The 22008-nt window shown below is 33.4% G+C and overlaps 1 protein-coding gene across 2 annotated transcripts in view; it reads left to right on the top strand.

Moving 5' to 3' along the window:
• The first annotated feature begins 9851 nt into the window (after positions 1-9851).
• LOC111516471 (uncharacterized) overlaps positions 9852-22008 on the top strand; it is a 30728-nt gene continuing 18571 nt past the window's right edge. Inside the window, exons 1-3 of one of the 2 annotated variants that reach the window (XM_074186634.1) lie at positions 9852-10017; positions 13502-13895; positions 17403-17641. In XM_074186634.1, the coding sequence (XP_074042735.1) occupies positions 13644-13895; positions 17403-17641 (491 nt within the window). In that variant the 5' untranslated portion in view covers positions 9852-10017; positions 13502-13643. The other variant, XM_074186635.1, reaches the window with a different exon arrangement.

The following is a 22008-nucleotide window of genomic DNA, read 5'->3' on the forward strand; positions in this document are numbered from 1 at the left end:
TGAAACTTCAGTAATATTGAATGCTTGAGACGTCCAATGTTTGTACATATCATTTTTCAAATTTAAAAATTTTCCTCGATATAAAGTTTGAACTGACTTATTTACAATCATTCTGGGAAATGTATGAATATTTTTATATTGAATACGCGTGAATGTGCATGTGATACAGAAGAGTTACGTCCATCATGAGTATATGGAACTTTGATCAATATCAACACTGCATTACTGAAGTTCAACTCTTATTTCGATGTTCGTTTTCGATGTGTTCTGAAATAAGCTATTCTTCTTATACATATCTCAATGAAGGACACACTCGGAAAATCTTCATTACTGCACTCCTGCTGTAACTCCTGGTTTCGGAGTATAAAAACCAAAAAATGACTTTTTCCATGTACCAATCAGGTATCTATTTGGATGAAATATAAAATTCTTCTCTTAATATTTCTAGCTATTCGACAATCTATTCGAGCATTACTGCACAAATTCAAAAACATTTTGTAAAAAGAAACACTATTTAATGTATTTGAATTGAATTTTTTCAGATGTCCATATCGAATGTACTTATATTTGTATATTAACAGTTCTCCTGAAACTTCGGTGTAAATAGTCGATGAAAATAGTATATACTCTGTGTGATCGATTTTGCAGATCAGAAATATCAATCAAAGAAGAAAGTACAAAATACTGTTGTGAGGGAAACGAGGTTTCACGGAAAATTGAAAAATTTTCTCTGAGATATCGTTTTCAGATTCATATCATTTTGCTGGTGCAAGAAAATGAGAGAATAAAATGTGATATATTTCTAGGCGTGTTTTACTGATAACCCAATTTTTAACCAAACATAAATGGTGAGCTTAACATTTGAATTTGTATTGCTCAAATATGACATGCCGTCTGTGTAATTGATAACTTGTTTACTTTGTGAAAATTGATGATCACTTCAATGGAATGAATGAAAACACCTTTGTCCAACTTATTTGATTTTCACGACCGGCTTCGGGTTTTATAATAATAATAATTACATGCTTGAATTCGTATTGAATTGTTTACAAGCATCTTATACACACAAATACTCACCACAGTTGACCGAGTGTGCGAACGGATATATGAGCAGAGAGGGTTGAAGAGTGGAGTCGCTGGATGTAAAGAGATTCTGCTCATCGATAGATGTGTAACCCAGGACTCTATACAATATCGCATGAGCTCATCTTGCATTTGCGGTATCCCACAACATAGTGAGATGAATTGAACAACTGATACCACTTTGGCGAACTCGCTTCACCATAACATCTGGTCAAGAAAGAGTCCAAACAGGGTGGGTCACTTTCAGAAGGGGTGTATTTCAGGATGATTCCCTCAGTCCCCTTCTCTTCTGCGTCTCACTATTGCCATTATCCGTTGCGCTCAGAAACACTCCAGGGTATAACTGTGGCACCCCCGAAAACCGGAGGCACAAGGTCACCCATCTGTTTTATATGGATGATCTTAAACTTTATGCCTCTGGAGAGAAGGATCTCCATCAGTTCTTGAGGTTGATGGAAGAGTACACTCATCCTATCGGTTTGAAATTAGGGATAGACAAATATGCGGAGGAGATTCGGGGACTACGGAGAGGTCATGCAGCTCGTAGATGGAAGCATCCTACACCATTTGGATGCCAGAGAGACGTATAATCACCTCGGAGTGGAACAACGCCACTACTCAGAAGTGGTAACAACAGTGAAGAACTCTCTCCGCGGCAAGTATCAGCACAAACAACAGATCTAGTCATCGGAACTTTTGGAGAAGAACAAAGTTGCTGCAATACATTTGCTTGCCGTTCCAATTTAACCCTACTCGCTTGGAGTAGTGAAGTGGAATTGGGAGGAGCTGTATCAAATCGACGTAAAGACCCGAAAAATGATGCATCTCTATAGGAGTTTGCATCCCAAATCGTCCGTTCCACGGTTGTACCTCCCCCGACAACAGGGAGGCCGTGGACTTTCAAGTTTAGAGTGTCTACATGACAGAATGGTACTGGATACAACCTGTAAAGTCATCAGAAGTTCGGATCCTTTTCTCTGCATAGTCCGTGACCACGATTGAAGCATTCCTCTATAGGGCAGCTGCCCGAGCAGCTGATGAACTAGGCATAGTTTTCGACACTGAACGAGGTGACCACAACTCTCTATCCAGTACCTCTCTGTCGAAATATTTTTTCTGATTATTGGAGGCCTTGGTGAAATCATGTCTTCTACATTCTTCTTAAATTGAAATCAATATGGGAATGAACAAAGAGTACTTATCTATTTATTTTTTGAATTTCATGGAATTATTTTCCAGCAGCTTGACTGCAATAACCTTTCTAGATTTCATATCATTTGTAGAAACATGTGGATTCGTTTTCCTATGGCATTTCAGGTTAGCTTCCCAAATTTCTGCTACCGCAGTTGTCGGTTGATTGGTCAAACCACCAACACTGACATAAAAACTTGGCAAGTTGACTTGGGTGTCACACCAATAGGTGGTTCCACTTATGTTTCGCTTGCGTTTACGCAGCTATTTTTATCAAGTACTTTCTTGATTTTTTCCATTTTGTCTTCAATCAAAGACTGCCTGCTCGGTACTGACGATGCCCAATAGGCTGAAACAGCTGTCTATCGGTGGCTCTTAAATTGAAATCAATATGGGAATGATATATAAATAGATAAGTACTCTTTGATCATTCCCATATTGATTTCAATTTAAGAGCCACCAAAGAGTACTTATCTATTTATTTTTTGATTTTCATGGAATTATTTTCCAGCAGCTTGACTGCATTAACCTTTCTAGATTTTATATATATATATATATATATATATATATATATATATATATATATATATATATATATATATACAGGGTGTCCCTGGACTTCCTCTTTTCCTCTCGGGAATGTATAGATGGGGTCAAAATATCACCAGTACTTCATATAACTTTTTTTCCTAAAAGTCTTCGTAACCAAGTTACGGGCCCTCGAAGTTACAAAATGAAAAATGTTTTTTTTTTGATAACTTTTCAAGTGAATATTCAAAATCATCCAAATTTTGGTAATTGACTAAACAAATGAATTCCGTCGATGAGCTTTCATGCAGGAGTCAGTTGTTTTGCTACAAAGTCAGGAACGGACTACCCCCGATGGTCCACACCCCAAAACTTTGAAATGACAGATATTTTTCAATATTTTTCAACAAAATAAGGTTACTTGGACAATTTTATGAATAAAAGTACTCGTGTGGAAAGTCGATCGGAGCAACGAGTCTTGATAAAAATGTAGTTCTACTCGACGACATCAAACCCGCTCGTCCACCATTATTTGAAATGAATAATTATCAAAGCAGAAATAATAATGATAACGTTAATTCAACAACATTTATAACAGGAATAATACAAAGTATGCTAAAATGAAGTCGTAAACAAAAAGTACAGTACCTATATGGAAGTTTAAGTCACAATTGTGATAGCAGATATTTTTTCAAAAGAAATATCAAGTTCTGTAGATTCGTGGTGTTTTTAAACTAACAAGCTACTCTACTATGAAATATCGAATTCATTCCATATTTTGTATGTACATAATACGTGTGGAATAATCACGTTTCGTGTTAATCAGTTATCTGAATCTCATGAAACTCAACATTCGAATGTTTCGAATTCTTCTTCACAGCTAAACTGTTGAGGAGTTTCACTGATAATTATAATTTTATGGGAGAAATTCTTTAACACGAATCTAAATTTAGCTGAAAAAACGCACATCGGAAAAAATATTTACTATACTAATAAAAAGCAAACGAATGAACTACAAAAACGGCTGCACATGATCAGGTGAAAAATATCCAGGGAATAATTATGTTCCATTTCTTTCACAGATGTTGACAAAAAAACCTTTTAGAAAGTTTTGATAAAAAATGAGAAACTGGAATGCGATTTTGTTTTGTTGAGTGGTGCGTTGTCATATGACTATCATTGTATTGTCAATATTCTATAGGATATTTTGAATTTTTTTGATATGGCCGAACAGTTTACATTCAATGAATATGCAGATATGCATGTATTTTATGGACGAGCATTTTGTAATGCTGCAGAAGCTCGTCGTCTGTATTCCGAGCATTTTCCCAATCGAACGGTACCGTCAAGAGAAACATTCGAGGGTGTCGATCGCAACTTGAGGGAGACAGGTATGTAATAATTGATAATTAATTTGAGCACGTTGTTTTATTTCGATATTATTGTAGGTACAGTTTTGCCAAAACGAGGTGGTGAGGGCGCTCCTAGGACTGTACGTACCGTTGTATTGGGGGAAAATATTTTGGAAGCCGTCGCTGATGATCCTTCAATGAGCATCAGAAATCTATCAGAACAGTTCCATACATCCAAGTCCACTATTCATAGAATAATTAGGGAACAACTGCTCCACCCATTTCACATCCAGAAGGTACATGCCATGACACCTCAAGATTTTCCAGCACGACTGGAATATACCAATTGGTTCATGGATAGGCAAAGAGAGGATATGACTTTTATTAATCGAGTTTTATTCACTGATGAAGCAGGTTTCAGTAGAAATGGAGTTATCAACTCTCATAATCTCCATATATGGGCCGAAGAAAATCCCCATGGGATATTGCAAACCAAACACCAACGGAAATTCAACGTGAATGTTTGGGCTGGTATCATAGGAAACCATCTTATAGGACCATTCGTTCTACAGGACCGATTGAATGGAGAACGTTATTTGGAGTTCATTCAGAACGATTTGAATGGACTTTTGGAACATGTTCCATTGCAAACCCGAAGAGATATGTGGTTTATACATGATGGCGCTCCTCCTCATTTTAGTTTGATTGTGCGTGACCATCTGAACCATATTTTCCGCAATAGATGGATTGGTAGAGGTGGGCCATATTCATGGCCATCGCGGTCTCCGGATTTGAATCCATTGGATTTCTTTCTGTGGGGGCATCTAAAAAGCCTTGTTTACGCTACACCTATTCACACAAGAGATGCATTGTTGAATAGAATAACATTACATTGTGAAGTCATACAAAACGACCCTGGAATGCTATTTCAAGTACAGAGAGGGTGTCTTCGCAGACTAAGAAAATGTATAGAGAGAGAAGGTGGTCATATCGAGCAGTTTCTGTAGCGGATTTTTCATTTCTGTTTGCTCTTGAGGCTGTTGAGTTTCGTTAGTTAAACGTGTTTGCATTATAAAAATTCGTTATGAACATTTTACCTATCATTTCCATTTTCCTTGAAAACTAATATTTTCGAATAATGGTAGACATCTCAGGATAAATGTTGTTGAATTAACGTCATCATTATTATTTCTGCTTTGATAATTATTCATTTCAAATAATGGTGGACGAGCGGGTTTGATGTCGTCGAGTGAAACTACATTTTTATCAAGACTCGTTGCTCCGATCGACTTTCCACACGAGTACTTTTATTCATAAAATTGTCCAAGTAACTTTAATTTGTTGAAAAATATTGAAAAATATCTGTCATTTCAAAGTTTTGGGGTGTGGACCAACGGGGGTAGTCCGTTTCTGACTTTGTAGCAAAACAACTGACTCCTGCATGAAAGCTCATCGACGGAATTCATTTGTTTAGTCAATTACCAAAATTTGGATGATTTTGAATATTCACTTGAAAAGTTATCAAAGAAAAACATTTTTCATTTTGTAACTTCGAGGGCCCGTAACTTGGTTACGAAGACTTTTAGGAAAAAAAGTTATATGAAGTACTGGTGATATTTTGACCCCATCTATACATTCCCGAGAGGAAAAGAGGAAGTCCAGGGACACCCTGTATTTCTGCAAGCAATATGACGAACTCATCAAAATTTTTTGATAAACTTCGAAAATTATTATGCATTATTTTGAAAGTGGATTTAAAGAATTGTATGTGTTAGCAAAATTTTGTACTACAGATAAAATATTTAGATATTTAAATATTTTCAATTACCCGTGATTCAATACAGAAAAAAGTTTTGAACGAAACGGAAGATACATTTCAAAATCAGATTCGATTATTTGAAACCAAACCAGAATATGGATAACAACAATGAAAACGTTATCGTAAAATGTACACCTGAAAAATTCAGTTACTCAAATATTTGAAAAAATCGAATATAGTTTGTAAAAATGAAAAACAGGCTTCTATAGCATATGAAACTAAAATTGAAAAATAAATATAGTTTGAAAAAACCAAAACACACGCTTTTAAAGAACATCGAACTGAAAAGTTCAAAAAGTTCAAGCTTAAAACAATAACGATCAAAAAATACTATAGTCCGTTCATAATTTGTCGATAGCACAAAATGAGGGCCCAAGTCATAAAACGGTCGTAAAACTCGTAAAATCATAGGCGGAGGTTCCTGAGGTGTTTATTCATTAAATATAAAGCTTCAGTTTATATTCGAAACTTGCCTTGAAAGGGTGAAGTTGTTACGAACGAAAATAATTTTTGGTTCAGTACATTTTTTAATCGCATTTAATTTACGACTCGTTGGTGTTTCGGCGTCTACGGCAGTAATTAACGTCTCTAATATTTATTTTGCGAATTTTGTGCAGTGCGTGAGTAACTTTTTTTCATATTCCTACAAACATATACATACCTTTCGTTCCTGCTTGTTTTGTTTGATTGCTTGCGATGGCTTCGTCATCATCATCAACATCATCAAGTTTTACACCGGTACTGTTGCGTACAGTCAGTAAGTCTGTCTATTTACCAAGAGAGAAGACTATTGTTTTGAACGTTCACGATGCTCTGGTTTCTCAGAATCCCACAAACACTGTTCAGAACATAATCAAGAGTTGTGCCAACATGACGGGCGTAGGGGAGTCAACAATATATAGGTTCCTATCAGAAAGAAAAAAAAAAGGTATAGCTAACCCAAATACAAACGAATACTTAAAGAGGGGGGGAAAACCTATTGAAATTGATGAATTTGCCAAAAATGGTATTCGAAGGAAAATTCACGAATTTTTTTACAAAAAAGAAATACCCAACTTAAACAAAATTTTACAAGAAGTTAGAGACGACCCGGATTTGCCTCATGTCGGACGAACCAAATTGTGGCAAGTTTTAAAAGAATTAAATTTCCGGTGGGAGAAATCAGACCGAAAATCACTTTTGATTGACCGGGAAAAGATAATATGTTGGAGAAGAAAGTATCTAAGATCTATACGAAAATTTCGGGCTGAAAGAAGGCCAATTTACTATCAGGACGAAACGTGGGTAAACGCAGGTCATACTCTCACAAAAATTTGGACAGATATAAATATATCAAGCTCCAGGCAAGCCTTTATGGAAGGTTGGTCTACTGGTATTTCCCCACCCTCTGGTAAAGGCAGTAGATTAATAGTTTCTCACATTGGCAGTGAAAAAGGATTTGCTAAGCATGGTTTGTTGGAATTTGAATCCAAAAGCACAAAAAACTATCACGAGGAGATGACAGCTGATGTTTTCGAAGAGTATTTTGAGCAGATGATTGAACATATACCACCAAACTCAATTATAGTATTAGATAATGCACCTTATCATTCACGACTAGTTGAAAGACTTCCAACGACTGCGTGGAAGAAACAGGATATCATTGACTGGCTGCGGAATAAGTCCCTGCCTTACGAAGATGGAATGGTTAAAGCAGAACTTTTAAAAATTGCCCGGCAACACAAATCTAAGTTCAAGAAATACGTAGTTGACAAAATGGTGGAAAGACGAAACATCACAGTCCTTAGACTTCCACCCTACCACTGCGAATTAAGTCCAATTGAACTCATTTGGGCACAAATGCAAAGCTATGTGGCTAGAAAAAATACGTCATATAAAATACAAGCTGTACGTGAATTGTTATATGAGTCTTTACAACATATTACAGAACAAAATTGGCGAGATGCAGTAAGACATGCAATAGAAGAAGAACAAAAAATGTGGGATTTTGACAATATAATTGATGCGACGACTGTAGAGACACAACCGCTAATTATTAACCTGCAAGACGACTCGGATTCCGAAGATGATCCTGTTTATTTTGAATTTGAATAGTTTTGTAAGTAATCGTAGTTTATATCATTTAAAAATAGGTATTAATTAAATAAATGTATCTTTTACAAATTGCAAGTAACTTATTATTTTTGAATAAAATAAAGAATTTTTTTTAAAATAAAAATACAGTTTACAGTACCTACAGTTTAAGAATATTAATATATTTATTTATTTAAAGTAACTAATGTTTTAATCATATACTCTACGACACTGGTCACTCATTTCCACTAAAAATACCTACATAATCGGATTAAAAGTTTTATAGCTGTATTGTATTTCTTCAGATACAAGGTGGGTTAGTCGAAAACATCTTAAACTGTCAGTTTTAGTTTGGTTTTTGTTATTATATCATATTAGCTGTCCTCTCTGTATTTCAGTTCTCTAATGAGGGTCAAACTTGCAGTGAGCTATCAACAAATTATGAACGGACTATAGTATTATTGTGACAAATAACGACGGGCGCTTGATATACAAAAAATATGACACAAAGCGCCCACGCTTTTTTCACAATGATACTAGTATTTTTCGATCGTTATTGTTTTATTTAAAAACAATATTTTCAACTTTTCAGTTCGTTGTTCTTATAAAGCATGTTTTTTAGTTATTTTAAACTATTTTTATTTATACCGAGTATGGTTTTCTAGGGTAAATGGAAATTCTGTTGACCGACACGCTTCTTCGAAAGCTCCACCTACACACCGTATTGAGACTGGGAAGTGTGTATAGATACGGAAATTTAACAAAATTTCTCACAGTTTCAGAGAATTTTCATAATGATCTTGAAGAAATACTTGACTAAATCAAAGTACACGGATTGGAGGAGGCGAAGAAAAAATCGTAGGAACGAAATGTTAACTGTAATATTTTTTCCAAATAAGGGTAAATTTTCGTTATGTGGACACCCGGCGATTTTGAAAAAATTTTTGACTGTACTTACGTATTTTGATGCGTAGATTACGAATCCGAAAGAAAAAAGCGGCGCTCTCTTTTATTTAAAAAGTTACGGCCCTTCAAAGTTCAGAAAAGGGCAACTTTTCAGCCTTCTTTTTCACTAAATAAATTATATAAAAACACAAGCATTTATTCACTAGGTCACCTTTACACCTTATTCCTCCTTCTTTAACACTTTTCACTTCAATAATCAACATTTTTCTTATAAAAAACTTAATTTAAAAACGAATGCTTCTCCTGGTGACATTATTCTATTTTTAGGTTAGTTACTAGTGACATTTCAGAAAAAAGCGGTTGGTATTTGCCGTCGCCTACTATTTCAAATTCATAATACACCACCAAAAACCAATTTACGATCTAAAGAATGAAGGTAAAAAAACATTTGAATTACTTCAGGAATATGGACTGCATCAGTCGTACCAACCATATCATCAACCTTAAAAACGTAAAATACAGTGATATCTAACCAAAAAGCAGCTCCGTACATTTTTTAACATTTTTATAAGAAAAATGTTGATTATTGAAGTGAAAAGTGTTAAAGAAGGAGGAATAAGGTGTAAAGGTGACCTAGTGAATAAATGTATGTGTTTTTAAATAGTTTATTTAGTGAAAAAGAAGGCTGAAAAGTTGCCCTTTTCTGAACTTTGAAGGGCCGTAACTTTTTAAATAAGGGAGAGCGCCGCTTTTTTCTTTCGGATTCGTAATCTACGCATCAAAATACGTAGGTACAGTCAAAAATTGTTTCAAAATCGCCGGGTGTCCACATAACGAAAATTTACCGAATTTTTTTCAATGGTTTCCATTTCGCATGATGAAATGATGATTTTGTTCCATTCTCATTTAAACTCATTCATTTTGTATCACACTGTATGTATTATATTGACACGAGTACCTTCGAGTATCGGGCGTGCGTGTGTGGTACCACAAAACGAGGAATTTATCGCCTCTCTACCAGTGTCTGAAAATCTGCCGGCGCATCTATATGCTCAACTCACCAAGGTATGTCATGAAAAAGTACAATATAGTGTGAAATTATTTCTAATATATCAGTAACCTTATTACATATAGTCTGCTAAAACCCCACCTACTTTTTGGTCCAATCCAACCGGGATTATTATTGGTAGTAATAGCATCGTTATTGGTTTTTTTCAAGTCATAAGTAAAAAATTCGTACTTCTCTCCATTTTCGTTCGTATTTCTCCTTAGATACGAACGATCAACCCAGTTTCTGGCAATATTTCATTCACGTTTGGTTTTTTACCGGTGAATGTTTTGTTCAGAAAAAAAGTCGCTTTAATTCTCGATTCTCGCTGGTAAATGACTGAATAGATACTCATAGAATATTATCAAGAATAATATAGTAGGTATATACTCTCTCGTTTATATAATCTCTATAATCTCTTACTGGCACATATTAAAATAATATTGTGTTTACATTATTCATCTCTCATATGAGTTTGAATTATTCTCTTTGAAAATAAATACACTTTTCTCATACTCATTACCCACATAGCAATAGATATTCCAGGTATATTTCATGAATATACATTTAAGGATATTGTATTATGCTAATATGCCATGGATATATATATATATCTTCTGTAGAATATTCCCTGGAAGTGCTCCTGGCGAACCTTTGATATATTTCAAGAATATTCCTTGGGAATATTCTTGGAATATCTTATAATATTCTTAGAATATCTAAGGTATATTCTATTAAGAATATTCCAGGAATAGAACCCAAGGAATATTCATGAAATATTCAGGATATTCTTAGTTTATTGTAGGAATATACAATAGAGAAACGCCATAGAAAATTCTTTAAATATATTTTATGAATATTCTAGGAATATTTGGAATATTCCAAGAATGTGACGAGTAACTGCTATTAGGCATGTATATATTGCATTTTGATACAAGATTCACATAAGTAATAAAACACATAATATTCATAAACAAATATATTTCAAAAACAATATACACTGAAATATTTGACGTTTCAACCAATATTAAAAATAAAAATCTAATTCAAAATATTTATTCACTGAATAAAATATTCCTGAATACTGTCATATTACAAATATTAGAAATGTATTCAAATTAGGATGTTCCTACTCTCAAACAAATGTATACTAAAAAATATACTAAAATAACAACTTTGTGAATTCATCAGCACTAATTAAGAAATAATAAATATATCATTTCATTGAAAAAGAAAAAGTGTATTACATCAAGAAATAGGTTAGGTTAGGTTTCTCACTTAAAAAAATGAACCCACAAATGAAGTATTTAAAATGAGTGGTATGATGGGTTCTTCAATGAATTTCACTTACTTAAAGTTATCCAAACTTTGCTCCTTATATTTGTCCAACAATGCATCAGCCAGTGTTTCAATAGTAATACCTGGAACAAAATGTACATTAACGTTCATTATCACTATTTGAAAGTGGCACAATAAAACTGGAATAAAAATCAAATAGATATTTTTCGCATAGGTTACTCATGAACATTTACAACATTTTATGACTTGGAGAGCAACTTGCATTGTCTTGTTGAAAAGTACTCATTACGTTTTCAGTTCCTTGGCGCACTTGACTGTACCAGGTACCACTCTGTTTCCTTTTGGGCAAATTGATACTATCTTGAAAACGAGTGATAAAAATTATGAAAACAAATGATACAAAAGAATGTGTCATTCACTTACTTTTCTCTATTGAAGATAGACAACTGAAATCACTCTAGTTCAAACATGTACTTAGTCAAACCAACAAATCCCACACACCAACTCTCCTCGAGCCTATAATGAGGTATAGTAGGTTAATCACTATGACTTTACTATCGATACTATTACATTTTACTTACTTTTCTTGAAGACTGAATATATGCAACTCTCCTGTTTGAAGATCCAAAATCAAACTATTCGCTGTACTGCAAATTGGACAATCCCAAATTATGAATGGTACACTGAACGTGAGAGAATTATACTTTGATAATAACACCAATACACCATGCATTACACACGCGAACCTGCCACGTCCACCGCCATGTTGAATCAAATGGCGAATTTAACGCAAAGGTACCATGCATTAAGGGACAGCCGCTTTCACAGAGCTTATTCGACTGTCGCGCGCTACACTTCAATTGACCAATGAGAAACGTTTACTCCAATTCTTCACTTCCCCATTTCTCTGTTTCCAGGATTTTTTGCTTTGTAATTAAATTATTTCAAATACAAAAAGACAAATAGGATGAGAATTAACCAATGTATTGATGCAATTGGTTCATTTATTGGCCCATTCAAATTTTTTTGTCGTTTCCAACAGTTGCTGTTGGAGCACTTCTTCCAGAATCTTCGCGTTGAGTTCAAAAAGTGGTTAACACTATCAGGGTTATATACATTATGTTATGCATTCGATTAAGATCTTCGAATATTTTTGTTTTTAATAATATTGAATTATTTGAATACGTTATTATAAGATAATTCAAAATTCCATTGTATAGAATATTCCAAAATATACCGTGGGGATATATTCTAACAATATACCATATGGTATATTCGATCGATAATATTCTTCGAATATTCAAGGGAGAATAATCCATTTATAGACATTCTATGCACATTCTTTCGGGAATAATCCTGCCATATTCATTCAAGCATATTCTATGAATATTCTGAAGGCATGTATATATTCCAAGAATATTCTATGAATATTTGGAATATATACGTTCGTTTTATGATATACAGGGAATATTCCATGAATATCTGGTGCTGTGTGGGTTTCTGATAAATAACGTTTCAATTTTTTTTTGGAGATATGAGGAGACAGAGTCTTTATATCGTTTGGCAGTAAATTATACATTCGAATGCCGGCAAATTTGGGAGATTTTTCATATTTTGTGTGATGGTGTTTTCGTGTTATGATCATATCTTTTCTTCTTATATCATAGCTATGCATCTCTGTTTTTGTTTGGAAAAGTTCATTTTCATGTACATATGTCAATGTTTTCAAAATGTACAGACTTGCAACTGTCAATATTTTATTTTGTTGGAATATATTTCTACATGAAGTTCTAAAGTCTAAATTAAATATCAACCTCAGAAGTGATTCTGATACTGATACATTTCTGATTGTGATTCAGGATTATACGTTTACTCTCAGTTGTTCTAGATGGTTGCTTGATTATACTCCAAAGAGTTTTGCTTTTATTGCTAGACTCATTTACTTTTTTCATATGATGATTTATCTTTTCCTGGCGAATTTCAATTTCTACGCTTTTCTTTGCTGTTTTATAAGCAGTCTTTAGTGTCGGAGTTCTCGTGTTTTTTCAGATAATTCATGTACAAATATTTCAAAGAATCAAGTCGAATACGAGTTAGTTCCGCACGAATTCTAGGCAATTTTACATGACATGCGGAAACATTGTCTGAATAGAGTGAAGCGTATAAGATTTCTTCTTCTCAGTACTTTGGAATGCATTTCAGAATTAGCATCTGCCCATCAATACGATTATTTCTGAAGTAATTGCTGAATGAAAGTGATCAGTGTCCTCACCAAATTTGGAAATTTCAAATTTAAAGTTGAAATTGAGATATAACAGCAGTTTAATAATATTTTGAGGAAGAAATGGCAGAAGAATTTGAATCGAGGTGTTTCTATGAACTTATTCAAGGACTGGAAAGCAAACAAGACGATACAAACCTCTTTAAGATATTAACCGCTATTGAAAGCCGTATAATGTGCAACTCATACGAAAAGTTTGAGTTTATACACAATAATTGCTTGGAATACGTACTGAAGGCGTTAGAAACGAATGGGAAGAATATAATCTACGTTTCGTTGAGCATTATAGAGGATACTCGTACTCCCAGATTTTCAGTAAGTACCAGTTTTATTAACCTTTTTTGAACTATGTAGCAAATTTTAAAATGAAAATCGGGTGAAATGGCTGAAAAATAGTTTGAAGTGAATGAAATAATGATACATATTCAAAAAACTATTTTACATATTATCTGTCAAGTGCGGAATTCAAATATATTATTCCAGTAGATTAAAAAAATGAATAGTAGGTGTCAGTATGCGACTTTAATCAGGGTAGTCATTTCTTTTGGTATTTTGATAATTACTGTGAAATAGTCGACTCTGAACCTCATGTGTTCCTCTCACAATTTGCTTTACAAATACATAAATCAATATTACAATTTGCTAAACGCATTGAAGACGCTGTTTTCCTGTATGAATGAACAAACAACAGTGTTGAGATTGTGTTTCATTAATGAATGGATTGAAAAAAATACATTTACTCAATATTTTTAACGGTTTCTTTTGTATGAATGCCTGCATTTGCATTCGTTCCACAAAATGTTAATTTTATTAATTTTTTTTATTATTCTATTCATAATCTGAAGGAAGTATCTTTCAAACAGAAAGAATAACTCATCACTCCTGCTGCTATACAGTGAAACACGTAATGGGCGGTTTTGCAAACGGTTAGTTATATTAGAAAATTTTAATAATGATATTCAGCAAGAATCTGCCATTTCATTCGGTGATATTGAGTCTTTCCTATACAGGCTGATTCACGGTGGATGGCACATTAGACGTTTCTGGTGAACCAGACAACGGATCACTTTGAAAATTTAATGGAGGGCATATTCGGACATTCTCTAGCCAACTAAAATATTTTCGACAATGCGGTGTTGCCGCTTCTATTAGAAAGCAGTAGCAACTTTGATTTTTCAAATGGAACACTCTGTATATAATATTATTTTTGGAATCTCCAACAATTGCCCGACAACTTTTCTTGATATTTCCCTATACCTATCTGTTACCGTTTTCGAAATAAAAATTAATTTCATTTTTTTTCTTCGAAAATCATGACTTCTAAAAATGCCGATATCTTTTAGTTAAGAAGTACTATGATATCGAAATTTGGTTTGGTTAAAAAATACAGTTTTTTCGTTTGCTTGAAAAAGTTGCTGAAATTTGATTATTTCAAATGGAACACCCTATATATTATTGAAAATTCGAAAAGCTGCTAAAATTTGCTTTCTTTCTATGTATATCATACCTATACCTAACTAGTCAAGTTTCGGACTTATGAACATTTATTTGTGAAAATGTCCTTTCAGAATGGTATTTCCATTCGGTATTTGGTAAGCAGGCCATGATTACTATTTGACAGTAGCGTTGTGACATTCTCCTAATAATATCGACATTTTCGTCACTTCAGAAGTTGCAAATACCTTCAAAACGATGGAACAAAACTATTCAAACGAAGTTCTTATGAATTTGTTTATTATTTTTGGACAGTGTGACAAAATTATCAGCAGAACATGTAGAAAGTTCAATGAAATGTATCCGAATCTACCGCCAATGAACCTCAAGAAATTTATACGAATTCAGAACAATTTCAATGCATTTGGATCAACTTTAAAAGCACCAAGAAACTTGCCTCGACCCGTAACTTTCGAAGACAACCAGATTAATGTCTTAGCATATTTTCACGCATTTCCTGAGTCATCGATAAGAAGTGCTGAAGAAGATTTGGGTATGAAATATTCATCGGTTCAAAGAATCTTGCGAAGACATAAAATGCATGATTATAAATTCACCAAAATTCAAGCAATGAAGCCTCAAGATCCTCAACAGAGAGTAGAATTTTGTGAAATGTTGTTGACACGCATTCAAGAAGATCCACTTTTTTTAAATAAAATTATTTGGACTGATGAATCGAAATTTTCGAGAGAAGGGATTTTCAATAGAAAAAATCGTCATTATTGGTCCAGTGAAAATCCTCACGTCACAAAAGAAGCCGGATTTCAAGAAAAATTTAGTTTTAATGTCTTCTGCATGTTGATGGACAACAAATTGAGGTACGTGATATACGAGGAGTCATTAACATCCAGAAGCTACCTGAATATTTTGGAGAATACTGTAGACAGTTTCGTGGATAATCTGCCACTCGAAGATTATCGAAACTGTTGGTACCAACTAGACGGAGCTCCTGCACATTGCACAAGAGAAGTGAGCGCAGAACTGGATAGACTATTTGACGATCGGTGGATGAGGCGCTTGGGACCATGGAATTGGCCAGCGAGATCACCCGATCTTAATCCATTAGATTTTTATTTGTGGGGAATGTTTAAAGAAAAAGTTTACAAAATACCCGTGCGTTCGAGAGATGAATTGTTAGAGAGGATTGCCCAAACATTTGAAGATTTGAATCCCAATGAAATCAAATCTGCTACCACGAAAGCAGTCAACACCCGCATTTTAAAGTGCTTGGAAGTGAACGGCCAGCGATTCGAACATATTTTGAAATATTCCACATGATTGTTTTACTTTTTTATAATTATTCATATCAATATTTCCAATTTCAAGTTTCTTAGTGCTTTTTTAAAGTTTATCCAAACATATTGAAATTGTTCTGAATTCGTATAAATTTCTTGAGGTTCATTGGCGGTAGATTCGGATACATTTCATTGAACTTTCTACATGTTCTGCTGATAATTTTGTCACACTGTCCAAAAATAATAAATAAATTATAAGAACTTCGTTTGAATAGTTTTGTTCCATCGTTTTGAAGGTATTTGCAACTTCTGAAGTGACGAAAATGTCGATATTATTAGGAGAATGTCACAACGCTACTGTCAAATAGTAATCATGACCTGCTTACCAAATACCGAATGGAAATACCATTCTGAAGGGACATTTTCACAAATAAATGTTCATAAGTCCGAAACTTGACTAGTTAGGTATAGGTATGATATACATAGAAAGAAAGCAAATTTCAGCAGATTTCCGAATTTTCAATAATATATAGGGTGTTCCATTCAAAATAATCAAATTTCAGCAACTTTTTCAAGCAAACGAAAAAACTGTATTTTTTTACCACCCTGTATTGAAGTAACGGAGATTAGGCTGACGTGTGGGAAGTGTCCAAGTATCACCTAACTCCAAACCAAATTTCGATATCATAGTACTTCTTAACTAAAAGATATCGGCATTTTTAGAAGTCATGATTTTCGAAGAAAAAAATTGAAATTAATTTTTATTTCGAAAACGGTAACAGATAGGTATAGGGAATTATCAAGAAAAGTTGTCGGGCAATTGTTGGAGATTCCAAAAATAATATTATATACAGAGTGTTCCATTTGAAAAATCAAAGTTGCTACTGCTTTCTAATAGAAGCGGCAACACCGCATTGTCGAAAATATTTTAGTTGGCTAGAGAATGTCCGAATATGCCCTCCATTAAATTTTCAAAGTGATCCGTTGTCTGGTTCACCAGAAACGTCTAATGTGCCATCCACCGTGAATCAGCCTGTATAAAACTGAGTTTCTTGAGCATACTCGATGAATAATCTGATTTTTCACGATTTAGGCGGATTTTAGAATTTTGACATCATTAACCAGATTGATGGAGCGATATCCCGAAGAAACTTCAATCAATGAGAGAATATTTCATACTCTTGCAAAAATGTGTGAGAATAATAAGGAGTTTGCTTACAAAATCACAAGTGTATATCCCGAATTTGTGAAACGTGCTTTGATGTTTTTGGAAATGGCTGCGAGTGAAACTTGTTCTGAAACTGCTCCTGACACGACGTTATTGTTTTTTAGGTAAGAATTAAAGAAAGTACAGATAACTATGTATTTTATAAATTGATTTTTGTTTTGGATGAAATGAAAAATATTTTTTGCGATCTCTTTTCTGATTGCTTGGCTTCTTTCTTCTTGCGGAGAATCAGGTAAAAGAGTATTCAAAAAACACACTTTCATGTGAGATTTCCACTTGAAAATTTTCAAAATCGCGGTTTTTCAAACTTTCGAGTGAAAATCTCACATCAAAGTGTGTTTTTTGAATATGTTATAATGGATTTTCATCAAGTATCGGTCAGTTTTATCATATATTTTAGATACAGTGTGACCCATTTAAAATGGAACCACCCCTGTAGAATGTGCATTTTTCAATCAATCTCAATTTTTTTTTTGAAATATTAAGCATGAAAAACTGTATCTTGACACTAACTTTCACAATTTTAGTTTCATTTCCAAGGCACTCTATGGTTTTTTTTGTTTGTCAAAAACGGCAAAAGTTTATTAGGCAATTTTTGTTTTCAAATTTGACTACACCACTGGATTCGTAGTCGTTATAAATCAAAACTGTCAAATTTTCATTAAAAAATATTTGTTAATAACGAAGTTACAACAACTTCAATTTTGGAAACAAAGTATTTGTTTGCAATTTTTATTCAGATTATAGACATATTTGAGATCTGACAACACTGTCATCACCAAGTAGAACACCAGTGAATTTGTACAGTGAAAATCCGAAGTCAACAGCTCAATGCGTTCTACAGTTATAACTCCTGAAAATATGGTAATGTGAGAGATTTGTGGTGCAAGCGTTTTGTAATAAAAATCTGACTAGGCCACTGGATTTGTGGATAATATTCCCTTAAAATCATTCATTTGAGTGTAGGTTACGAGAAGTGAAAATTAAAATAAAAATTGAATAATTGAATAACAGAAAATTAAAAGTTCATTTTCAAGTTACGCAGTAGTAGACCAAGTTCAGAATCTCATGTCATGGGATCTCCCAATTGCGCTTTTACCAAGTATTAATGGTCATACTTGTAAGCTTTCTGGAAGTTTCCCAATAATAAATAATAGTACTTTTGTAACAGCGCACCTGGAAAATCACATTTTATGAGATTCTGAACTTACTCTACCTTCTTCTATAGCTGATGAAAACAAAATGTATACAAACAAGTTTCAAAGTATTTATTCAACAATTAATTGCCATTAAGAAAAAACTGATACCAAAATAAACATTGATTTAAAACTAAACATTCAAATTTTTGTGGCTTCTACCAAACCTCCATTAAGTTCAATACATTTATCGTATCTCTTCCGAATATTGTTTACACTATTTGTTATTTGTTGAACTGTAATTTCGGCACAAGCTTGTCGTATCCTTTGCATGAGTTCAGCTCGATTCGTTGGTCTTGTTCTGTATACTTTTTGTGTCAGAATACCCCACAGAAAAAAGTCTAATATTGTTAGATCAGGCGATCTAGGTGGCCATTCAATTAAGTCACTACCTCGTCCTATCCAATGATTTGGAAACTGGTTATTTAGCCACTCTTTAACAATCCTCGAATTGTGCACGGAACAGCCGTCGAGCTGAAAATATAAATTTACTTGTTCCGCAAGAGGCATTTCATCTATTTCGTCCGATAATTGGTTATTTAGAAATTCCAAAAAATTTTGCCCGTTTATGTTTCCATCAAAAAAATATGGACCTATTATTCTATTTTGTACTATACCACACCAAACGTTAACTTTTTCGGAATATTGACTTTTACAATTTATGATCCAGTGCGGATTTTCCGTAGCCCAATACCGAGCATTTTGCGATGAAACTACCCCATTGGTGCTGAAAGAAGCTTTATCACTAAACATTATGCAGTTTAAAAAATTTCTTGTATTCAGGTACTCGTCTTGTGCCCACAAACAAAATTCCATACGTTTCAATTTAGGTTTAAATGCTCTCATTTTGTTTTGTTTAAGACATCGTCGAATAGTCTCTCTCGGTAAGTTTAAATCCAAACTGGCGACTCGTAAACTTCTGTTTGGGTGGTTTCTAAAATAATCTAAAACAGCACCTTCGTTTAAATTTCTTCTTCGGTGATTATTTTTCAAAATATGTTTGCTGACTGCACCGGTTTCTTTAAATGTTTTGTTAATTTTACTGACGGTGCTTCTGTCAATGGGAAGTCGATTTGGATGTCTGTGATTAAATATCCTAGCTGCTTCTCTTTCACTATGATAATTGTCCCCAGAAATTCTCACAATTTCAATTCTTTCTTCTAATGATAATTGCAAAGCCATTATTAAATGCACGTAACTAACAACTATTATTTTATTTATGATTAACTGTCAAAATCACAGCCTACTGTTGATTTATTATAAAACGTTTGCATAATGAGTTCAGCTTCCTCAAATTATTGATATCTCCTCTAAAAGATTGTTTTAGCTGAGTTATGAAGAATTTACAGGGAACAATTTTTGTCCTGCTCTCTGTTTTATTATTGAATAAATGATTTCCATGCTTTAAATCAATTTGATTTTAGCGGCTATGCGGAAGAATGTACTAAGTACTGCATAACTTGAAAATGAATTTTTAATTTTCTGTTATTCTAGAATACACTTCTCGTAACCTACACTCAAATGAATGATTTTGAGGGAATATTATCCACAAATCCAGTGGCGTAGTCAGATTTTTATTACAAAACGCTTGCACCACAAATCTCTCACATTACCATATTTTCAGGAGTTATAACTGTAGAACGCATTGAGCTGTTGACTTCGGATTTTCACTGTACAAATTCACTGGTGTTCTACTTGGTGATGACAGTGTTGTCAGATCTCAAATATGTCTATAATCTGAATAAAAATCACAAACAAATACTTTGTTTCCAAAATTGAAGTTGTTGTAACTTCGTTGTTAACAAATATTTTTTAATGAAAATTTGACAGTTTTGATTTATAACGACTACGAATCCAGTGGTGTAGTCAAATTTGAAAACAAAAATTGCCTAATAAACTTTTGCCGTTTGTGACAAACAAAAAAAACCATAGAGTGCCTTGGAAATGAAACTAAAATTGTGAAAGTTAGTGTCAAGATACAGTTTTTCATGCTTAATATTTCAATAAAAACAAATTGAGATTGATTGAAAAATGCACATTCTACAGGGGTGGTTCCATTTTAAATGGGTCACACTGTACATATATACAATTTTTATTTTATTTGGGTTTGGTAGACAATTCGGAACGTTTATTTCATTTTTCAAGAATATCTCAAATTGCAAAATGGAAACAAACGATAAATTGAAAGAATATATGGAAATAACTCACCAAAATGAGGTCTACAAATGAAATGGCATACATTTACAATCATAAAGAACGATGACAGATGAAAAATTTTGACAAATGTTGAATAATCTTTTATATTATCAGAGAAAAGGTAGTTTCTTGTTTCGTCAATTTGTGTTTCGTTACCTAGGAAAATTTTACCTGTTATGACCCATTTTATTCTTGTTTCGTCAACTGCAAAATATACCTGGTTAACGTGTTCTTGTTTCGTCACCTCATCTTTGCACCTGGGCTTCTATTATCAATTTTTATTTTAAAAATAATTAAATACGGTTTAAACAATTCGATTCCAAATAAAGTCTAGAAATTGGGAAAGTTTGCCTTCTTCAAACGAAAAATCAAATCTTTCCTCTTTATAATATTAGTGTAGATTATTGATTAATATATTATTGTAAATAAGCATTGAAAAGAATTTAGGTTTACGGACTTTTATGGCCCTAGTAGTCCCAGTTGACGAATGCGGAATAAATTATTACCTGCGAAAGGTCAAAAAGAAACAGGTGACGAAACAAGAAATTTTGCAGCAGGTGACGAATCACGAATTGACGAAACAAGAACAAATCAGAGAAAATGGATCGGAATAAAATTTTGGTATAATTTTCAGAGAAATGTATATGTGAAAAAATGTTTACAATCATCAGTTGTGAATTTAATTGAAGTAATGAGTTGATTATTTTTATTTTCATTTTTATTATTTGATCAGAAGTTGAAATGTAATTATAAATTTTGTTCAAATCAATATTTTTTTCAGTATCGTGAGAAGATATCGTAGAAATAAAAAAATGTATTTTTGAAACAACTAGCAATATCAAGAATGACTAAAACCAGTAATGTTCATTTGGAAATGTTATATACTTATGATGTACTGTTTGGAACCTTTGGTGTAGTAATGAATAATACTGGAGTTTTTTCCCAACACCAAATCGTTATTTTTAACACCTCAAAACGTGTTTCAATCACCAAGTGATCATCTTCAAGAGGAAAATAAAACTAGAAACTTCTCAAAACTGAAGCTGTTTATGCTACACAGGTACATCATACAGGTAGGT

This window comes from Leptinotarsa decemlineata, unplaced genomic scaffold, assembly GCF_025532065.1.
Source record: "Leptinotarsa decemlineata unplaced genomic scaffold, Ldec_3_MD MMD2_P_RNA_scaffold_4, whole genome shotgun sequence".
In the NCBI taxonomy this organism is placed as follows: Eukaryota; Metazoa; Arthropoda; class Insecta; order Coleoptera; family Chrysomelidae; genus Leptinotarsa; species Leptinotarsa decemlineata.